The sequence below is a fragment of the Pleuronectes platessa genome, chromosome 17 (assembly GCF_947347685.1).
Source record: "Pleuronectes platessa chromosome 17, fPlePla1.1, whole genome shotgun sequence".
Taxonomy (NCBI): Eukaryota; Metazoa; Chordata; class Actinopteri; order Pleuronectiformes; family Pleuronectidae; genus Pleuronectes; species Pleuronectes platessa.
Window position 1 is genome coordinate 2,003,567 of NC_070642.1, and position 23,576 is coordinate 2,027,142.

The 23,576-nt window shown below is 44.9% G+C and overlaps 1 protein-coding gene across 1 annotated transcript; it reads right to left on the reverse strand.

Moving 5' to 3' along the window:
* Positions 1-19,806: 19,806 nt before the first annotated feature.
* LOC128460588 (olfactory receptor 1500-like) lies at positions 19,807-21,210 on the reverse strand. Its single transcript, XM_053445832.1, has 2 exons — positions 21,136-21,210; positions 19,807-20,529 (listed from the first exon to the last, which is right to left on the reverse strand). The coding sequence occupies exons 1-2, from the start codon at positions 21,208-21,210 to the stop codon at positions 19,807-19,809; spliced, it is 798 nt and encodes a 265-aa protein (XP_053301807.1).
* Between the last annotated feature and the right edge of the window lie 2,366 nt (positions 21,211-23,576).

Genomic DNA, 23,576 nt, shown 5'->3' on the forward strand with positions numbered 1-23,576 from the left:
CATAGTCCGCCTGACTCCCGGATGACAGAAAAGCGGCGAGGTGTGAGCCCAGTGGATCACCTGTGAGCGCAGATCGGCCGGAACATACAGCTTATTTTCAGGGCACCCACTAGGTGGCAGGGCTACACCGTTGGCCAGCTTCACCACCTTTTCTATTTGCCAAGTTACCGCTCCAACCACACAGGACAGTGGGAGGAGGGGTTCGGGCACCTTGGCAACAGGCTCGGGGTCAAAGAGTCGAGAAAGAATATCCGGCTTGACATTCCGGGACCCCGGCCTGTAAGAGAGGGAAAAAGAAAAGCGATTAAAAAACAGCGCCCACCTGGCCTGGCGAGAATTAAGTCGCTTAGCTTGACGTATGTACTCCAAGTTCTTGTGATCCGTCCACACTAGAAACGGCTGGTTGGCCCCCTCTAACCAATGACGCCACTCTTCTAACGCCACCTTGACTGCGAGCAGTTCCCTGTTTCCGACATCATAGTTTCGTTCAGCCTTAGACAGCCGCCGGGACAAGTAAGCACATGGGTGCATCTTACCGTCCTGCTGCGATCTTTGAGAGAGGATGGCCCCGATCCCCTCGTTGGAGGCGTCCACCTCCACCACAAACTGCCGCTGCGGGTCCGGCATGGTGAGGATCGGAGCGGTGGTGAAGCGGCGTTTAAGCTCCTGAAAAGCCGCCTCCGCCTCTGGAGACCAACGAAAACGCACCTTGGAAGAGGTTAATGCATGTAGCGGAGCAGCTATAGCGCTGAAGCCCCTGATGAACCGCCTATAGAAGTTAGCAAATCCGAGGAATTGCTGAAGCTTCTTGCGGCCATCGGGTGTGGGCCAATCAGCGACAGCACTTATCTTAGCCGGGTCCATCTGTACACTCCCAGGGGCCACAATAAAGCCCAGGAACGAGATGGTGCCGGCGTGAAATTCGCTCTTTTCAGCCTTGACAAAGAGTTTATGCTCAAGGAGCCTTTGGAGAACCTGGGTCACGTGAGCCTGGTGAGATTCCAAATCAGAGGAGTAAATCAATATATCATCTATGTAGACATAAACGAACTGGTCTAAAAAGTCCCGAAGGACGTCATTGATCATGGCCTGAAAAACTGCGGGTGCGTTAGTGAGTCCGAAGGGCATGACCGAATACTCGTAGTGTCCGCTGGGTGTATTAAACCCTGTTTTCCATTCATCTCCCTCCTTTATTCTGACCAAATAATAAGCGTTGCGTAAATCCAGCTTTGTGAATATCTTGGCCTGCTGTATTTGATCGAAAACAGATGACATGAGGGGTAAAGGGTAACGGTTTTTAATTGTAATGTCATTTAATGGGCGGTAGTCTATGCATGGCCGTAATGAACCATCCTTCTTTCCCACAAAAAAGAAACCGGCACCTGCTGGAGACGAGGAGGGACGTATTAGCCCTGCCTTCAGTGACGAGTCTATGTAGTCTCTCATGGCCTCCTTTTCTGGTCCTGAGATTGAATATATGCGTCCCCTGGGGATGCTGGAGCCAGGAATGAGATCAATGACGCAGTCGTAGGGACGGTGCGGAGGGAGTGACTGCACCTTGGACTTGTTGAATACCTCTTTAAGGTGAAGATAGCATGAAGGAACGGAGCTTAAATCGGGATATTCAGCGTCTGCAGGAGAATCAGCAGAGACAATGTTAATCATGGTTACCTCCCTGGAATCAATACATCGGCTCTCACAGTCTTTTCCCCAGCCCATAATTTCCCCAGATCTCCAGTCAATGTGTGGATTGTGGCGAAGCAGCCATGGAAATCCCAAAATTAAAGCATGACTAGATGAATTAATCAAAAAAAATGTCATGGATTCCTGATGGTTGTGAAGGTGAAGTTCTACTGGCTCTGTGGCATGAGTGATGGTAAACAAGTCCTTTTCATTAAGATCCTTGGCCGTGATGGGTCTCTCTAAAAGTTCAACCCGAGTCTCTTGGCTAACCCCCAGTCCAAAAAGCTCTCGTCAGCCCCAGAGTCTATGAGCACTCTAATTTCTGTAGTGACAGCATGGTGTATTATTTTAACGTTCGTGAGGCTCCGGGGAGCGGGACGTGAGATCTTGGAGTTACTCACCCTAGTAGACCGTCTGGCTGGGCAGACAACAACAAGATGTCCCGTCTCCCCACAGTAAAAACAGCGACCCTCCTGCTGTCGCCGCTGTTGTTCCTCCCCTGAGAGTCGTGCGCGCCCCAGTTGCATGGGCTCCTCTCCTCTGGGCGTGGGGGAGTGTGAACGTCTTCCCGGTGGTAACGGGATCTCCGAGGCGGAGGCTGTGGGAAACCTCCCCGTGTTCCCCGGTCTGCTCCGTGCCGAAAGGTGAAGCTCACGTAGCCGGTTGTCGGTCCTAATGGCGAAGGGAAGATCCAGGGGAACCAACAGCTCTCGGATGGGAACAGCTAATCCTTTCAAAAAAATGTCAAAAAGTGCGGTGGAGTTCCATCCGCTCTCCGCCGCCATGAATTGAGCAGTCAATCAAAAACGGTTTACACTGACCCGGTTCTCCTGAAAAACGTTCTGGGGATGCCAGTCTCATTACTGGTCCGAAGCCGGGCGCCACCGGAGCTGGAGTGGGGGCTGCTGGGACCACAGGTACGGTGGGTGGAACGGAAAGATTGACGAGACGCTGCACTTGGTCCGATAGGAAGCTGAGGCTTGCTGCCATGGTCGCCTGGAACTCTTCCTGACGAGATATCCGTGATTCCTGGGCTTGCAGGATCGCCGCTACCGGGTGTTCCTCTGCTGAGTCCATACTGGCCAGTGTGTACTGTCAGGCCGGGCGAAAGGCAGGACTCAGACACAGAGCGGATGTGTAAGGAGAATGTTTATTAATCCTCCACACAGAGTAAACTATGATACAAAAACAAAAGCGCTCCAAAGGGAGGAAAAACAAGGCTTCATTACAAAAACAAAAGCGCTCCAAAGGGAGAAAAAACAAGGCTTCATTCAATAAACCTAACTAAGACTAAACACTGAAACAAAAAGGCTACAAAGAATAATCACTCAACTGAGGTAAATTTATAAGCACGAGGCTAAGCAAAAACTTAAACTATGACTCTAGTATCTATGGTTCGGGCTTCAATGACAACAAAAGACGACACACTGGCACAAGACAAAGGGAGACACAGACTATATGAACACATGGGGGAAAGGGGAACAGGTGGACACAATCAGGAATCAGGGGAGACGATCAGACCGGTGACACATGAGGAAGGGCAAGTCACCTGAAACGAGAGGAGAGTTACTTTTCAAAATAAAACCGGAAATGACGAGACAAAAAACACAAAACAAGGGGGCGCCCTTAGCTCGGTTGGTAGGGCGTCCCCCCCATGGGCCTCGGCCAGCAGCAGACCCGGGTTCGATTCCAGCCCGCGGTCGTTCTCTGCATGTCACTCCCCTCTCTGCCCCATTTCAACTCTGTCTCTAAAACTATCAATAAAAGCATAAAATGCCAAAAAATAATCTTTAAAAAAAAAAAAAAAAAAAACACAAAACAAGACATGATCTCACCGCGGTGTGACAGTAACATGCCATAGTATACCCCCAGTCCGGACTATACCTTGGGTTAAAGGGGCCTAGGCTAGATTATACCCCGGGTATATTATGGCCTAGGCCAATTTATACTCCGGGGTATAAATTCCCAGAAACACAGAAACAATATCAGACTTCCACAAAGATCGAAGATTACTACATCATGAAACCTCAACTTCTAAGACTAGCAAGTCCTCGCTACAAAATAAATGTTCAAAGTTAAACACAGATAACAACATCAAAATGATCATGCTTGTTTTCAAGATAAAGTGCATCTTCTGTTGATGACTGCAGATTGAAGCTTGCGGCTTGCCTCTTGAGGTTTGTTGTGATCTTACAACCTATTTGGAGCCACATGGTTTCTCTCCCTTTATTGCAGTGCGTTGTTTTATTTTCTGTCAAGTTATAATAAAAGAGTGTCCAGATATCTATTATTTTTCTTCCAGTACCAGATACCAGATTGCTTGAACTTCAGCCATCATCTAACGTTTGTTAGGCTGTCTTGCATGTCTGGGCATTTCAGGGAGTGGAGAAGGGATAGAGAACCATGCAACATTCAACCAATGATATTAAGAATGTACTGCATGCAAGTTTCGAAAAAATTTATAAACTTTTGTATTGTCCGTTCGACCCACACTGGACCCATGCCCATCAATGCCCAAAATGTTCTGAGAACACCCCTACCACTTTAGATTTTTGGCAGATTTTCCCTTCAAGTTAAATATATATATTTTTTAAACGCTGCCAGGTAAAAAAAAAAATAAATATATACATATGTAAAATAGCCTAGGCCATACTATACCCCTCCAGGCCAGATTATACCCCATATATATATGCCCAGGTTTAATCTGGGCGGGGGTTAATTTGGCCTGTTACGACTGGGGGCTTACTGTTCGGTCTGTAAAAAGAAAATGAGTGTAGCCTCAATGGGGATCAATGCTCTCCGGTCATATATGCAAGGAGCCAGCCACAAATCCGTTGCGGCATGCAGACAGCAGTTGTCCATCGAGCATTGGGCAACACCTTCCTCGGCTAAGTGATACACCACCCAGTACGAGTACGACAGCTGAAACTAGTAACGATAACGTTACTGCTAGCGTTGCTAACGTTAACTCAATTGCTTCAGCTTCAACTTCTACAGACCTCAGAGTGATGATGGGAGCCACGACAACGCTGGGCGCAGAAGTGTTGTGGTGTCTCCTCACAACAGTAAACACCACTCTCTCACGTCCATTGAAGGAAGAAATTTCAAAGAAATGTTTCCCGTTTCGGACATCACCATACTTCAAGCAGCAGCTTGTTGATGGTGTCAACAAGACTGGGCAGTTTGTGCTGATGTTTGACAAAGAAAAAACAACTCGATTCCCACGTTCGTTACTGGGAGAATGACAGAGTCCAATCCAGGTACCTTGGATCTCAATTATTGGGACATGGCAGAGCCCATGACTTGTTGCATCACATCAAACTAAGTGTATCTCCGAGCATTTTTGTATATCAATACTTATATGGTGTGGGGGTGTGGGTGTGGCTGGTTGCTAGGGTGCAGATTTTCCCAATTTTCTTCGATTTAGAATTGCCTCCCAGTTACAATGCATCCTCCTCTTATTCGCCCTGAGCGGGGCTGCCGCTAGGGCCGTGGAAGAGGCCGGATGCTCAGGTCGAGCTCGGCTTGTTCTTCCGAACTGTGCCGACCACGGTGATCTGCCGTGCGAGTTCGTAGGAGGTGAAGTAATTGTTTCAGTCTCATCCATCCCTTTCCATTCGTCACCATATTTTCGACAACCCTGCCGGTTCGTCTTCTCCAGGATGTTCTCTACTGTCGGCATGATGAACAGGCGGAGCGTCGAGGCTATGTCACCGGCGCGGGACTTCGCGTGTTCGGTGTTGTGCAATAGTGCTTCAAAAGTGTTACCATAGAATGGTGTGCCTTTAGGCACTCAATAAATTTGGTTATCAAAATAAAATGTAAAACATTAATATTTAAAATATGAATATTAAATCATAACTTTAATTGGTTAAAGTTCTCGCGGGGCACCACCCTTCATAGAAGGGAAAAGATAGCCAATTTATTGATTAAGATCAGTCTCATTTAGATCTAGTTCAATTAGAAATCTCAATATTTTACCATTAAAGATTATATAATGAACAATGAAGGTTTATGGAGTTCTTAACAGTGTAACAGTTGGCAAGATTCACTTATGCAATATTAATGACAGAACATTTGTGAAAGAAGAACATTTATTATGAACATAATAAAGTATAAAAACACAAATTACTAAACAATCAAACTAACTAACAAGGAGGTGTGTGAGTGTGTGTGTGTGTGAATGTAAATTAGCATGCTTTAAAAATGGTCCCTAAGATAAGAGCCCCCCCCCCCTTCTTCTGAGGTTGCTTTATGGCTGAGGGGGAAGGTTTAACTTGGAGAGATGCTATGCGTGTCTGTGTGTATGTTAATCAGATAATGATAGTCAGGGACAAAGCCTGTGGCGAGCCTAACTGCCATTAACCTTCATTTAACTTAAACATACGACATCACAGCATATATCAAACTTATAAACACACACCGATCAAATAAACAGTCTTGCTTAGCGTAGTATAATTATTAAACCCAGATTATGTTACCAGTCCGAGGGAAAGGGGAAAAGAAGTTGCAGTCCAGTTGCAGTTCTGTGACGTCTCCTGGCTTTGTAGTCGTAGAGTTCTGCATTCGCGATTCTGTCGAGCCGTGTGCTCAGATGCTGGTTGAAGTTTTCCTGCAGGACATCGCGTCGCTACGAGGAGTTTTGTAGAGCTTGAAGGGCGAGGAGATTTCCTTGAGAGGGGTGAGCTGGGAGCTGCACCTCTGACCTCCGGTTGTGGGTTGGATAGAGAAGGAAGCTGGATCAGCCAGGCCCTCGAAGGATTGGAGAAAGAGAGCAGCCTTCCGCCCTTGGCGGGATGGAAGAAGAGAGAGATTTTAGGCAGACCTCTCCTTATATTGGCCCCGGTGACCTCACAGGTCTTGGACCAGAGTGACCAATAGGAGTGACCCCCCAGGTTCTTGACACCTTTGTGTGATATTGCCCAGTTCCCAGGACATGCAGCATCCTGTTACATCCTCTGGGAGACTGAGTTCCTTGACTGTCTTAAGACAAAGGGAACATGTGGCACTCTGGGAGACTGAGTTCACTCCAGAACATGCGGCTCCCTTGTTTCAAGTTTGACTGAAGGGAGGCCTGTGGTTTGCACAAAAACCATGTCCCAACATCGGGCTCAGAGGAGGGATCCTCGGAGAATAGCTGTTTCAAACGTGCAATCGCGCCGAGGTGATATCGTGGCATGGTCAGGAAGGGTGGCACACGGTGAATGGGACAACGGCTTCTCTATGTACCCCTCTAGATTACAATTGGAATCAGGTGTGGGTCTGACTGACCCCACATTGCAGCACCCAGCGCCCTCCCTGGGGGTCTAATTGGCCCCACCAGAAGAATCGAGAATGACAATCCATTTGTCTCAACTCACCCAGTAGAATTGGATAATAACAATCCTTGGGTTACTCTAACCCTCTACCTGAACAGCCAAAGCTTGCGGATGATCACACGCGTACACACAGACACACACACACACACTCTGGGTCAATTTGACCCAAGTACAACACAAGGGTTAACGAGGAGGGAAGCTTAAGCTTCACCACACAGGGTTTAATGATGCGACCGATTTCATATGGGCCAATGTACCTGGGTGTCAGCTTCCGGGATTCAGTCTGGAGTGGTAAGTCACGGGAGGATAACCAGACCCTTTGACCAGGCTGGTAATCCAGGGCAGGGGTGCGATGGCCGTCCGCCACTGCTTCGCGCCAGACTCGACGAGTACGCCGGAGATGCCCCTGAACGGAGCGGACTGCCACGTTTGTCTCCTGGGCTGTGAATAGTGGAGGTTGAAAACCATTAGAGGCCAAGAATGGGGACATGCCTGTGGCGTAGCAGACCAGTGAGTTGTGGGCATATTCTTCTCAGGGGAGGTGGGTGGACCAGGAAGCCGGGTGACGAGATGTAACACAGAGAAGGTCCTGATTGGCCCGTTCTGTCTGGCCGTTAGTTTGCGGGTGGTACCCAGATGACAGGCTTGCAGACCCCCAACGCCTGGCAAAAGTCTTGCCTTGGTCCCACCGATGTGTGACCAAGGCCGGTGAGGAATGGGCAGGGGACAGAGCAGACCGGCAGGAGCCCGATGAGAAGCCTTACTGCTTGCACAGACAGAAAAGGCGGACACAAACTGTATCTGCAGACATGGAGGGCCACCAGTAGTGGAGTCAAGACCAGGCTTTTATTTAGAGGTGATGAGATGAATGAGAGCAGGTGTGCCTTGTCAGCTGCAGCAGGGAAGCCAGCCACACCCCCTGCCACACACACGACCTGCAGGGGAAGAATAGAAAGGAGAGGGGGAGTGAGAGAACACCAAAAACAACCAAACACAGAATCATCACAAGTTGACTAGAATGAAATTTAATGACCTGTGAATAATGACTTCTTTTACTTCTTTCTTTTCCTTTTCAATGTTGTAGGTGATGTGATTGTCCAAGAGTTCGAGAGCTTTTTTTCTGTTGTGGGTAGAGTTGAAAGATTCCTCTCCTTTCAGCCACTGAAGCAGCTACTTCTGTCCCATGGAAAAGCCATGGAAGAGAGAGGATTCTCGATAAACAAGCATGTTGAAAACTGCAACATCCAAGAAGACTCGATGGAAGCTCTGCGATTGATCTGCGACAAGGTCAGTGTCTGTGGGGTTGTTCTTAAGGTACCCATCACCAAGGAGCTCCTGGCTTCTGCAGCCTCCGTAAGGTCCAAATATAGGAATCACCTGGAACAAGACCGGAAGAAGAGAGAGAGTGCCACGCAGGGCCTCAAGAGGAAAGCAGTCATGGATGAGCTTGAAGAGCTGAAAAAGAAAGTCCTAACAGAGGTGTGCGAAGTCCTGCAAAAAGATGCCGATCAGCTGGCAGAGTAGGCAGAGGGAAAGTCTAGATCGCTAATGGCTCAGCTGATAACAAAGTCAAACACCCTCAGGAGGAGGCACAAGGAAAAATGCACTGAGCTGGTGCAAACTGAAAAGTTGTAGGAAACCAAAGCAGCTGAATTGAGATACATGCCATGACTCGTATTTGTAAGGAGTGAGCACTCCCACAGCTCAGTTAGTTTCATGCATGTTCAAAGTTTGTTTTATCGATATTCAAAGTCAGTTTCATCCATGTTTAAAGTTTAAACAGTAAATTTTTTAGTTCTATTATTATTTCATAATACTGGGATAATGGGGCAGTTGGTAATTTTCTTCAAGTGAGAAAGTAGTGTCCCTGTGGATGTCTGTTGAAAACTTTGTTGCATTAAAGACATGACAAATTTGTAGCATTATATCAGTGACAATGTTGATCTGATTTGTGCTATTGATGCTGCAAAATAGGTATTATTAAAGTGCCTATTGTAGAGTTGACTGAACCATTTACTGCTCAGTATGTATGTGCAGTGTCCTTCACCCCACAAGTAGATTCTGACCACCACAAGTAGATTCTGACTGCCATACTCATTTCAATCTAGTCTCTTAATTTTTCTCTCACATGCTGTATTCTGTTATGTTGATACAGTGCTCCATAGAAGTTTTGGCAAACTAACTTTTATTTTGCAATCTCAAACTCAATTATGTTAAAGGTGTGTCGCTGATGTAACTGGTTACAGCTCGTAGTGGCGCTGGGATCTCGAAAAATATTAGAAAGGTCTTGAAAAAGGTCTTGAAAAGTATTGAATTTAATCTCAGGATTGATGCATATACCCTGAATGAGAATAAAATTGGGTTGAGCAAAGAGCCTTGTGGAACACCGTGCTTAACTTTGGTGCTCACAGATAATTCATCATTAATTTGCACGAATTGGAATCGATCTGAAAATATGATTTTAACCAGTTTAGGGCGGTTCCTTTAATTTAACAATCTGACGGCCCAATGCGTCAAACTTTGTTATTAACAAAACTGCTTCGTATAGCTAGGTACTGATGTGACATATCTTTGGAAAGCTAAGATTATTGTGATTTAATTGATGCAGACCATCTGAAGAAATGATCACAACAGCAGGTACAATCAACGCCTCTGTCAGACCACCAACGGGAAAAAAACAATAACAAAATGGAGGTCACTCGCCTAAGAAGACTCATCGTAATCCACAGATCGATAACATTCCAAAAAAAAGGTCTTGTCTCCAGTAACATATTTAGTCCAAAACACATTATTACATAAAAGAATACCCACACTCTGCTGTTGCGTAATTTCAGACTAGCTGGCAGCTATAAGTAACCTTGATGGATTTTCCCTCATAACTCCCGTTTGCATATAAACACAACCGATATCTTGATCTCAAAATGGAGGCTGCACTCTGACCTTTAGATTGAGAGCTCACTTGACCTAATAGGAACTGGCATGTCCTGTCCACAGCCTGCAATAGCCAATGAGAGACGTTTTTGAAGGACAGTGCGTGCCCCTCTTCAGTCGTGTAAAGACTGAGCAACTGATTGTTCTGATGACTGGCACTTTGTATAGCCAATGAAATTTCGAACACGCAGATATGACGCTTCAGGGGGTTAAGATAAAGCCACAGTGCATAAAAGGCAAAAAAGTGTTGTTTTTGTGTGTGGACCTCTGTTTCACTGTGTGTGTGTGTCTTTAGGTGTTACTTCTGATCTGGGGAAGGTGTGTGCGTGTGTATGTGCCCCTTTTCTTTCACTGTGTATGTGTGTGACCATGATTACCAAGGGTCCTTTGGAGTCTCCAAATGGAAACTGCCTAGACATACCCTTAGAAAAACGTGTAAAATATTCATTTTCTGTAGTATTGTTATCAAATTTGAACTTGGGCTAGGTAGGGCTTCATGCTGTGCTCCCATTGTGTTTTCCAGCTCAAAAGTCCCAGCTAGAATCATCTGCAGGCATCTGTTTACCAAAAAATATTCAGGCAACACTTCAGTGTGTTCCAACTTCTCTGACTCAATGCCAGTAGCACTTAGAGTGATTCTGACTGTTGGGGGAAAGAATTCATAGTGTTACCTTTCAAAAGAGACCATGCATGTACTCCAAATGGTTCAAGAATAGCTTTCAATTTACTTTGGGTATGCCTTAGACAGGCGTTTTAGGCGAATTTTACCAGAATGTTAAGAGGTTAATGCTAATTATTGTACTTCTAACAGCCCCCCCCCCCGCTTCACCAAACATGACGCAGAGTTTCTCTACTGATGTCACACGGCTCTTTATTGTTCACTAGCCGTAAATACTCTGTAAAACTGGAATGACATTAAGTACACGATATTTTAATCCATAATCCATAAAACCAAACACAAACGTTAAAAGTTTTCACAGTGGTTATATATATTCAAGTAAATATTAGACCATATCTTTTATACTCCTTGCGAGCCTTCTTGACAAGAAATGGGCCAAAGCTATCCATTCCGCTATATACAAAGGGGTCTTAAATTTCAACTCGCTCTTTAGGAAGTTCAGCCATTCGATAGGTCGTCGAAGTTTCCTAGATCGCACACAAGCACGAATCAGCCGGGTCACTAGCTTGCTCCCACCAAAAACCCAAATTCCACTTGCTCTGAGTTTCATTTGAATCTGGCTTCTGTCCTGATGGCAGGTCTTAATATGGCAATGAGCTAAAATCAGAGCGGTGATAGAACTCTCCTTTGGTAGAATTATTGGGTGTTTTAGCTCACGACTAAGAGAAGACTGCTTCAATCTTCCACCAACACAAATAACTCCATCCTGTAGGATCGGTTCGAGGGGAGAGAAACCACTTGATCTTAAAATACTCTTACCCTTTACGAGCATTTCCAACTCTTTAACAAAGGCTTGTTGTTGAACAGGTTTGATTATAACTTGAGCAGATCCACACGTTCTTCGATAGTCACAAGCTCACTGTGTGTTCACTTTGAGAAGCTTTGTCCAAGAAGAAATCTGACCTATTTGATGACGGAAGTCTGAGCAGTTGTTAACCTTGGTTACGAACACAAAAACTGCCTTAACTTCTGGGTCACCAACAAGCAGTTCAGTTAATGGATTACTGGATGTACCTCCTGCTCCCAGAGAAACTTGGGTCCTGGAATCCAATTTGAGGGATGAATTTGCGTTGCATGGAGCCCTCTTGATGCATGATCGGCTGGGTTGTTTGTGGTGTCAACATAATGCCACTGGCTGGGATCGGTATTCTCCCTTATCAGCTGGACACGGTTTGCAACAAAGACATGAAACCTACGTGCATCATTGTTAATGTAGCCCAGCACCACCTGGGAATCTGTCCAGAAGAACTGCTCATCAATTTTCATGTCTAGCTCATGTTTCAGCATGACGCTTAGTTTGGCTGCCACTACAGCCGCTGAGAGTTCTAGCCTTGGGATGCTTGTCACCTTTGATGGTGCAACTCTTGCTTTGGCCATTGCGAGGCTGCAATGCACTCTACCTTGGTCATCCTTGTACCTGAGGTAAGAGCAGGCCCCATATCCCTTGCTGCTGGCGTCAGAGAAGTGAGCAGTTCTGATTAATTTGCCAAAGTCTATTGGGTGGTAACATCTTGAAATGGCTTTAACCTCAGAAGGCCGACCTTCCACTCCTCCCACCGTGATCTCAAATCTTCAGGCAAGGGGTCATCCCAACCAAAGCCTCTGTGACATAGGTCTTGCAGTATACACTTTCCGTTTAGGGCAAAGGGGGCGATGAACCCAAGTGGATCATAAAGAGCAGCTACAACTGATAATATACCACAGCGAGTTGAGGGATGGTCTTTTAATCTGATATTAAAGCTCAAAGTATATTTTTCTGATGCCCACTGAATACCAAGTGCGTGTTCCGTCTGACTAATGCCCATCTTCAAATCAAAGGGTTCGGTCGGTGCTCTTTCTGAGGGTTTCATACAGTCCAGGACCTCCTTTCTATTTGAGTTGAACTTGTGAAGGCGTGGCCCTCGATTGTTGCACAAGTCCTGCGCCTCAACGATCAGTTTCTTAGCTTCCTGAACTGGCTAGTCCGTCGTCAACTTAAGAGTTTTTCTCGATGAAAGCCGATGCGGCTGGATGGTCGATTGCGTGTTGCCGTGCCAGATACTTTAACCCAAAGTTAGCGCTTCCTGGAGATGAAGCTGCTGGCTACAGCATCCTTCCTGAAACAACAAAAAATTCCTACGAGGGAGTTGATTAAGTCGGGTCCGGTTAATAGGGTGTCATTCAAGGAGATGCAGCTAATTTCTTGTTGTTCGGTAGCAAAGGTGGACTGATACTCTTGAAGGGGAGAGGCATTTCAAAGTGTCGGTCCTCTTTCTGCTTTATGTGTTTACGAAGGAACTGTATGAACTGAACATCCTCCTGAGATACATAATTGTCCTAATAGACCCTTTCATTGAAGTCTATCTCCAGGGCTTTCAAAACATCACTGACTAATGGGGCAAGAATTTATTTTACAGCAACCCTGTGAACGAAGCTCTGACTTCCCTGCCTGTCCAGATTAGGATTAGATGAGCCTATGATGCTCCAGCCGAGCTCGGTTCTCTGTGCAAAAGATTCATTGTCTTTGCCTATGACGGCTTCAAGTGGGGCTAGTGCTAACGGAGAATCATAACCAATTAGCAGTCCTACTTCACAATCTTGAAGCGGTGGCAACATGTCTGCTAGATGTCTGAGGTGAGGCCACGTTTGTGCCGTTTCATCCTTGCAGACCACACATGGGGGGTCTTCCCCTATAATTGGCCGTTTCAGGTGCATCTCAGGTGGCGTCCTTTAATTGGGCAGTTGTATTGAGGGATCTGGCTCCCTTCTTGACTGTGGGTTTAAAGTTCATACAATGTAGGGAGGTGATAGGGTTGCAAGATATCCAGCCTCTTTGTTCAGGAACGCTGTGAAACTTTTGAAATCGGAGTAATCCCCAGATTTATACAGGTTATCGTTGACGATTAGGCCCCACTTTCGTACAATCCATTCAGGTAGTTTTTGAAGTTGCTTGTGGTTTTCTTCGCAATCGTTCAGAGGGTCAAAACATTTAACGTGTGGGATTGCCTCTGCACAGCCTTGGAGAAGTTCTGTAAAATCTCTGCTGAAGGATCAGTCGCACTGGTTTTGGGCTATCTGGCAAGCTTGTTTCTGAAGGCCTCCTGAACGAGGAATGGGTTTCCGTATCTCTCATGTATTTCCAGGCACCTGTAAATGCGTGCTCCGAGTTCCTGTAGAAGAACCCTTCCACCCCTTTGCGGGCTTCTCCGACGAGGTAGATCTTTAGGGTAAAACCTATTCTCGCTTGGTGAGAGAGGTTTCTGATCAATAAGGTTTGTAAAAGACATCTTCCAATCAGTGAACTTCAAAGGATCGCCATTAAACGTTGCTGGCTCAGGTACAGGCAAGCGATTTATGCTGAGTGAGCTTGCTATTGCTTGGGCCAGAGAGATGTTATCTTCAGATGTAGTTGCTCTCAGAGGTGCTCGTTGAGGTTGAAATGATGATGCATTTGGATTCAGCTGAGCTTCGTATTCAGTCTCCTGGTGAGCAGCGTCCGATTCATGGTTCATCCCTTTTTGGCAGTCATCTTCGAAACTATTATAGGCTCTTACTCTAGCAGCTGCTACCTGGCTGCTGCAGGTTTGTCTATTCCTCTTCTAGTTTGGATTGTCTCTCTGTCCTTTTACGCTCCACTTCAGTCAACATGGCCGCCCTTTTCGAGTTTCCATTCGCTTTCCAGTGTTCTGAGCTTGGATTGCTGAGTTAGAATGTCTTTTGTCGCCTTTACCTCTTCTTGTCTGGCTGCCAGTTCTGCTTCTGCGTCTTGTCATTTACTAGAGCTTGTCGAGATTGCAATTGATTGGACTGAGGTCCGTGATGCTTCTGAAAATGCTGTTTCAGTATTTGTAAGTCCAAAGATGGAGCCATGCTCTTCCTTACTCAGCACTATTCTCACTCTCTCCTTCTCAACTCGTTCATTATAGTTGCCATCGATGATGTCTCTGCGATTACTCACAAGAGCAAGGATTTCTTCATTCAGAGCACAGCAGGTGTCCATTTTACCAGCGATATCTAGAGTGGAATTTTGGTTGCGTACGAGTGGCTCATAGTTCTGATGCACCGCATCATGTTTTGTGGTAATGTTGTGTTGGGTTTTGTCAAAGTCATCTGGAGAGCAGTAGTTTTTCAATTCAGTCCGAACTTCTCTTGCTGACAATTTCCAGGACTCATAGGCCTTATAAAAAGTATTTTGTACTTACGGGCAGTCTCTTTGTGCAGTGTTTGGACCTTATCTGGTATTTTGCTTTGCTGTGAGCCTGGTGTGTCTTGATGTGTGGGAACTGACTTACTCCTGCCTACTGCTTCAAGTGACATTTTATTTGACTTGCGTTGCTAATTTGACTATCTTAATCTTTAGGTGTAATATGCAGTGTGCCTGAATAGACACTTGTAGTAGTCACTCTAATTTAGTAACTGCTGTTTCTTTTACCAGACTTTTACGAGACAGTTGAACACTCAGAGTTTCAGTACAAAACGGATGCAACATAAATATTATAAGCCAAGGAAAAAGGCTTGACAGGCACAAACAAAAGAGGATGCGCTATAAATATGCTTAGCAAGCTATCCTAGGCAATTCAAACAGTGTTTACGCTCCTCAAAGAAAACAATAAATAATGTTGCAACATGACACATTTACCATTGGTCGTTGTAATCGTCATCATCATTATTTTGTGATCAGATTTGACTTTAACACAGCAGGAAAGTCCACAACATTTTTGTATTTACATGTGAAAAGCTTCATTAAATTTGCATATCCATGTCTCTCAGTGCATCTATTGTGCGTGCAATTTTGATGCGTTATCCAGTCTTGCCTGACAGTTGATTTGTAAGTTTGACTCTTCGGGTGACGATACAGATCAGGAAGACGTTTCAGTGTAGCATCGAGTTTTACTGTAACAGCCCCCCGCTTCCCCAAACATGACGCAGAATTTCTCTACTAATGTCACATGGCTATTTATTGTTCACTTCATTGTAGCCGTAAATACACAGTAAAACTGGAATGACATTAAGTACACGGTATTTTTATCCATAAAACCAAAAATAAACGTTAAAATACAATAAGCAAACAAGACAAGTCTGATGCGTTAACGTGACATAGCGACTTCCATTCTGCGCTACCTGGGGCAAAGTAAATGGGACCAGCTTCCTTACCTCGTTCCGCTGGCAAGGGGTGTTAAACTATAGTTGTTCGGTTCGTAAGGTTTTGAGAGATGCCGCACAGCCGGCGTGCGGTCGTTGCTCCTGCTCCTATCCTTGTGCCGGGGCTGTACGGCAGGTGTCTTATTGCACTGGTCTGCAAGCGAGGGATCTGGTGTATCTATTAACATGGTCCGCTCCTTAAACTGCAGGTATTTATGCGAGGGGAGTCGCTACGTGTAAAACTAAATAAGCCCAACCCAAATTAACAGAATAAAACAGTATGCATAAAGTGGCAGGTGTAGCAGTCAGTTACAGTACTTCTGCAACTACAGACCAATTACCAACCTGCCTTTCCTTAGTAAAATTAAGCAAATGGCCATATAAACAGTTGGATGAGACCCTACATATGAAACATATACATGATCGATTTCAGTCTAGTTTTAGAAAGGGACACGGCACCGAAACAGCACTGGTGAAAATAATAAATGACCTTAGAGTTAGTGCAGATAAAAAAATCTATCATTTCCTCATGTTATATTCTGCATTTGACACAATAGATCACAAGATTCTTTAACACAGACTCGAAAATTGGATTAGTATCAAAGGCACAGCCCTGAACTGGTTCAAAACATACCTTACTTTTAGGTTTTGTTTGTAACTGGACCCTGAAGCAGCCTAATTGAGTCCTGAAGTTTATTCCAACTATGAGGAGCGTGGTATCTGAATGCCGTTTTACCCACTTCCGTGTGCATGTAGGATTGCCAAGGGTTATGTGTTGTTGAGCATGAGTGTGGTGATCCATATTTCTAACTTTTAAAAGGGATGATAAATAAAATGGTAGCTTATTAAGCATTGCTTTGTGAATAAAAACAAGACTCTTTTGTTCCCTACATGTGGCAAGTGAAGGCTGAAATAGTTAGTTATGACCACTGGCAACCGGAATGATGTTAATGAGATGGCTTCTGTTAGTCCATGTTTATTGCATGCTCGAGCTCAAGTTACAAGCAGCCTAACGTGCGTTCCCAGACGCATCACAATGAACACTCTGTGTAACACTCCACCCCTGTTGTGAACCCAAACAGTATTAGTGCACAGCACTATATCCTACATCCCCCTTTCTTAGAATGGAGATTAAACTTCATCATTTTATCTGCTTAACAAATCTAAAATGAAATGAAACTTATGCATTAATAAACTCATATCAATACAAAGTTTGTTGTTGTTCTTCTAATTGGATTACATCAACAAAACTGACTGAATGACATTATCTTTTTTTTATCTCTCTGTAAGAAGAACATACTAAGTAACTAAGAATATCATAAGAGAACATTTCAGATATTCACTTTCACTTTTCAAGTAGATCTCATTAGTTACCGTACACAAACAGTTTACCATTTCAACACTCAACATTTCACATCTTAAATCATTTTACATTCCTTTTTTTTTAACTGATAATTGAGGCTGTAAGCTTGTATTTACGCCGTTCGCCATTTTACCACAGTCCTTAATGTTGATTCATTTGAAAGTCATTGAACCTCTTGGGGGGTGTGATGACTCGGCCACTCCTGGTTTGAGTCAGGTTTGGTGTGGGTGAGGAGTTACAGTCCGTAGTCGCTGCGGTACTTGTAGATGGCGAATTTGGTAAATCCGCACCCTCGCAGTCTGAATATGAATCTGAATTCACCTGGGTGCAGGCTGTTGTTTTCCTCAGATGACGCCTGTTGCGCCTTTAGTGTTGCCTAGATGATGTCTGGATGTTGTAGGAACGAGGTTCAGCTCGCCCTGCTGTAACTACTAGTGATGGGAAGTTCGGATCTTTTTACCGTGTCGGTTCTTTGAATCTCGTTCAGTAAAATGAACGAATCTCTTTTTGAGTCATTCGTTCGTTTCAAGGGGGGGGGGGGGGGGGGGTGCAAATGATCCAAAGACTCGTACCCGGCAGATGAACGAATCGTTCAACCCCCGACCGGCCACACAGAGCAAACTCATCTCGCCGGTGACCGCGGTGCGGGCGGCGCACGGGAAAATCGCCCGGCACCTCCATACCGCTGCACGTCCACCCGGACATGAACGGGAATCTATGGAGCTGCTGATTCGCACGCTGCCAGCACATCCAGCTGGCCCGCCGCATCCGCGGACACAGAGCTTAAACTGCTGCTGATCCACTGACTATAACAACGCCGCATTCAAATAAAAATGTGGGAAAGAATATTGTACAGTATCGAATATTATGTTGGTCATATTTAAATCATTCATTATTTTTTTTTGGGGGGGGGAAAGAGAGGATAAAATAAAAGAATCGCATATTAAATCTTAATCGTTCAGCCCTATTCACAAGTCATAATGACTGGTTTTGTTATTTTCACTTTACATTTACACTTACAGTTTAGTGCAGTGTAATTATTTCCCGTGATAATTAAATGCCAGTGTGACAATAAATGACAATTTAAAACCATACAAACTGTCATGTTTTACTGTATTTAATAGAGGAGGTTTTCTTAAAAAATATATGATCTGCCACACAAAAGCTGTCAGTCATGGCTGCTTTTTAACAACGGTCACGCAAGAGGGGATGAGGTAACTGTTTCCTCTTCTGAGCCTATGGAGGTCACGTAGAAAATGATCCAAAGACTCGTACCCGGCAGATGAACGAATCGTTCACCTCCCGACCGTGTCTTCAGATCAGTGTTTCGTTCTTCTGCCAACAGAGTCTTCGGATCAGTGATTCGTTCATCTGCCGGATACGAGTCTTTGGATCCTTTTTCATGTGACCTGCATCAGCCTATGCAACAGTCCCAATGCGCGGCCACGAGAAAATTAACGAATCTCTCTTTGAGAGGACTCGTTATTCCCAAGTCCTTGTAAGGATTCGTTCAAAACGAACGAATCGTTCACGACCGACACAGCACTAGTAACTACAGATGGACGCCAACCCTGTGCACAATGTTGCCAGGGCATAGTTCAGGAAGCTGCTTCCTGCCTCTGTTGTAGTAGCCTGACGTTGTCATACTCACAAATCTAGTCAGAATGTGAGTCTGATACCGCTCCATTGGGCTGTGATTATGGGGCGTGTTTCAACCGAACCAGAAAAAAAAAAGCCTCTTCGCTCAATTGGATAGACCTACAACCAATCAGTGCAACGTAGTATGTGACGTATGTAAAGCGACGCATAGCTGTTGTTCACAGAGCTCAACTGCACGCATGCTGGAAGAAGTAGAAGATCAGTAAAAACGATTTTTGCCAGTGTTGTAAAAATAATTTAAGGATACATGGAGATCTTACCAACACGATCAGCATTTTTGAGAGAAACAGTAAATGTTTCTTCCCCCCCCTCCCTTCCCCAAACATGACGCAGAGTTTCTCTACTGATGTCACACGGCTCTTTATTGTTCACTTCATCGTAGCCGTAAATACACCGTAAAACTGGAATGACATAAAGTACACGATATTTTAATCCATAAAACCAAACACAAACGTTAAAATACAATAAACAAACAAATCACCACGAGACAAGTCTGATGCGTTAACGTGACATAGCGACTCCTGTTCCGCACTACCTGCAGCAAAGTAAATGGGACCAGCTTCCTTACCTCGTTCCGCTGGCGAGGGGTGTTAAACTATAGTTTTTGTGAAATGCCGCACAGCGGGCGTCCGGTCGTTGTACAGCGAGTGTCTTATTGCACTGGTCCGCAAGCGAGGGATCTGGTGCGTCTATTAACATGGGCCGCTCCTTAAACTGCAGGTAGTTAAAGATGCATTTATTCGTCCCAAACACATGCACAGTCATGCAAAGGCACACTCATGCAGGAAGGGAAATTTAATCTCTGCTTTTGACCCATCTGGTGCAGGACACACAGAGCAGTGAGCAGGCATGTACAGCGCTCGGGGAGCAGATGTTGGGGGAGTAAGGTGCCTTGCTCAGGGGCACTAGACAGGGTAGGGAGACTCTTGGATTTTTCGACAGATCAATCCAGGTTCGTCTTTTGTTGTCTCTCCGTGGAGTCGAACCAGAGACGAACCAGAGACCTTCTCTGCCCATAGTCCAAGTTTCTGCCACTAGACCACCACCTCTCCTTAGGGTATATCGTTGGGATGAATATTCTTCTGCAACATAAATGTGACTAATATCGGGATGAAGTAGATGGCCACTAGTGACAGATGAGCTGTGCAGGTTTTTAAGGCCTTCAGCCGCCCCTGAACCGTGGTCACTTTGCTCAAAGCATAGCTGATGTACAGGTACGTGCACACAATGAATATCAGAGGGAACCAGAGGATGAGAGCTGGTAACAGATAGGACATGATAAAACTGGGTGTGGTGTCGTTGCAGGCCAGACGATACAACTGACCGTGGTCACAGAAATAACTCCTGATCACTACGGACTGACAGAAGGAGAGTCTGGTGAGAAGGCCGGCTGCGATCAGTACCACAGTGACGATAGAGAGCCAAAAAGAGGCGATAACACAAAACATGGACCTGTGAGTGATCTTCACATGGTATTGCAGCGGGTAACCGATCGCTATGAGTCTGTCGTAGGAGAGAGCCACCAGGTTGAGAGACTGCATGGAGAGACAGGTGTAGCAGAAGAAGAGGAAGGTCAGGCAGTCGTTGTAGGGGATGAGATGATGGTTGAACAGGAAGACGTTCGGCACCAGAGCAGAGTTACTGAACAGGTCCGTAAAGGCCAGGTTAAAAACTATGATATACTTTGGAGTTCTCAGATTGGGATCCAAACATATTACGGCCATGACTGCAGTGTTTGCCAGCACGGAAAAGATAACCCTATGCGAGGGAAGTCGCTACGCGGCAGGCATGTTGGTTGAAAACCAATTCAACCCAAGCGTACTTTGATGACGTGGTTGATTACGTTACTGTTGATCATCTGTCCATCATCGTATAAAGCCCGCCCTGACAATCTGATTGGACCGGTCGATTTCGAGCCGGGCATAATTTCTCCCCAACGGAGCGACTCCAGACCGAACTTCCCGACCTCAAATGTTGTGGGCGGGGCTAAGTTCGTCTGGCGTCCAGGCTACTGTTGTAGTACTATTGCTGTCTTCTCTGTAGGCCTTGGCGCGCTGAGTGTGAATCCTTGGGCACTGCAGGCTGGAGAATGGCGCTGGTGCTTGGTAGAGTGCTCCTCAGTATCCTGCCCATGAGCAGTTGAGCAGGAGAGTAGTCCATACCCGTAACAGGTGTGTTCCGCAGGGTGAGAAGTGCAAGATGAAGGTCTGTTCCAGTTTGCTGTGCCTTTTTGATCACCTGTTTCACAGTTTTCACAGTGGTTGGTGTGACTTTCCACAATTTCGGCATATTGTACTCGGTCCTTTGCTTTGCATGTATGTTGCTTACAGTTTCATTTTATTCAGTGTTTGCTTGTCCCATGCTTTATGTTTGTGTAGTACGTGCACCGCTGTCTCGTTTCTCGATGCACCCATAGCCTGTATCTGATTCTTCGCGGTCTCTGCATCACGACACATGACTATCGCTCTCTCCAACGTGAGATTAGGCTCTCTCAAAAGACTCTCCTTTAAGCGCTGCTCGCTCAGGCTGAACACAATATTGTCTCTGATCATGTCATTCTCCGAGGCGCCAAATATATAGTCTTTACTTTTCTTTTTCAGTTCAGTTACATGCTTTTCAATTGTTATGTTATCGGCTAAAGGATGCGCCCCAAAACTGGTATCGTTCAAACACTGTATTTTTCTTTTGTAAACAGTATGCTATGAAGGCTGCCAGAATTCCTCTCACTGTTTCATTATCGTTGTCGTCAAGATTTGTTTCAAGCGTGTTGTAGACTTCCAGTGCCTCTTCGCCCAGTACATGCAGTAGAATAGCTACCTGGATCTTCTCGTCCTTTCCTTCTGCACCACTCGCGGTCATATATATTTGGAAGCGCTGTTCCCATCGTCTCCAATTTTCTCCCAAGTTGCCGGTTAACACCAACGGCGACGGTAGCTTAAACTATTCCATTTTCAGCTAGCTGTTAGCTTTTATCACACTGCTAGTCCCCGCCGCGGTACCTGTTAGCTGTAGCTTCCTCTTCAGGAAAACTCGGTGTATATTCCTCAAAATTACGAATTGGACCACCTTCTGACACCATGTAATAGTTAGTTATGACCACTGGCAACCAGAATGATGTTAATGAGATGGCTTCTATTAGTCCATGTTTATTGCATGCTCAAGCTCAAGTTACAAGCAGCCTTACGTGCGTTCCCAGACGCATCACACTGAACACTCTGTGTAACAGTGTTATCTTCGTTGACGAAAACTATGACGAAAACTATTCGTTAACGATCTTTTTTCCATGACGAAGACGAGACGAAGACGTAACGAAATTGGATCTTTGAAAATAAAAAATATGACTAAATCTATTTTAACTTTCGTTGACGAGACAAGACGAGACAAAAAATGTTGGTGGTTGACTAAGTCACAATAAGTTTTTTAAACATCATCGTGTCAGGCCGTCAGTATCAGGAGCGGGCGAGTGAGTGTGTTTGTGTGTGTGCGCCCCAGATAGCGCACCGGTCCCGAGGCTCCGCCCCCGCCCCGCTCACTCGCTCAGAGACACAAGATCAGAGCTCGTTCACGTGAAGCAGGCTGCTTCTTAACAGTGGAAACAGTGAAAACACAGAGTTCCTCTGGTCTCAGCTGCTCAGAGATCAGCGCAGCAGCTTCTTGATCAGAGCAGAAGCTCCAGTTGGTTTCTACAGAGCTTCAGTATCTGTGTCCGCCTCCAGCCTGACCTGCTCTCACTTTTTGTTTTCACATTTAAAACTAAATATATATTTTGAAGCTATTAGGCTGCAGCTATATGTTTTTATTTATTTCAAAATAGGGTACTTCTTATTTCATACATTCCCCAAATAACTCAAATAACCCTACAAAGTTCTGTGTTTACTTTATGTGTTCGGTGTTTTCCTTTGTTGTAACAGGTACAAACAGCAATAAAATGTCAAGAGTTTTCTTTATTGTCTTTCTCTAACTTCGTAAATGCAACAAATTATAGTTTAGTATAGTATAACTTTATATTAAACTTTATTAACTTTGTTATCAAATATGTTTTACGGCTCCAGACACATTTTATTTGGGGGAAGAGGGGGCAAAATAAGTAAGTAAAGGTTGCCGACCCCTGCTATAGACCTATGCTGGTAGGGATATCTAATGGACAACTTAAGTACTGCTAGCTAGACTATTATGCAGCTGTAGACATAACACAGGGTCCCTGGGCCTGAGAAGAGAAGAAAGGGAGTTTAATGTGGCTATTAAATGTGACTAAAACTAGACTAAAATGTAATTCGTTTTCGTCGACTAAAACTAGACTAAAATGTAATTTGTTTGCTTCGACTAAAACTAGACTCAAACTAAGAAGAATAAAAATGACTAAAAGGTGACTAAAACTAATATGCATTTTCGTCAAAAGACTAAGACTAAGATTAAATCAAAAATAGCTGCCAAAATTAACACTGCTGTGTAACACTCCGCCCCTTTTGTGAACCCTATTAGTATTAGTGCGCGGCACTATATACTACAAAGGCCACGCTACTCTATACAAGGTACAATGATGGGTCTAATTACTGTCACCTGTTATAATCCTGAGGGAACTGGGATATAAAGCATCCAGTGGCTTGAGAGTACGCATAGCAGCATGCATGTAAAGCACTAGCACTGATTGAAATGTTGCCTGCACAATCTGCAATATATATGTGAAAGTAAAACACTGTCCTGTCTATTTCTATATGTAGATTTCAGCTTCTTCGATAGCTCATTAATGTGAGTTTTAAAACATAGTTTGTAGTCCACCCAGATATTTATAAATTTGAACTCTTTTAATTTCAACCCCAGT

Coding starts and splice junctions, on each gene's coding strand:
- LOC128460588 (XM_053445832.1), bottom strand. CDS start 21,210: ATGTGTCGTGATGCAGAGACCGCGAAGAATCAGATACAGGCTATGGGT. Junction 20,530..21,135: donor GAAACGAGACAGCGGTGCAC/GTACTACACAAA, acceptor CCTGCCGCGTAG/CGACTTCCCTCGCATAGGGT.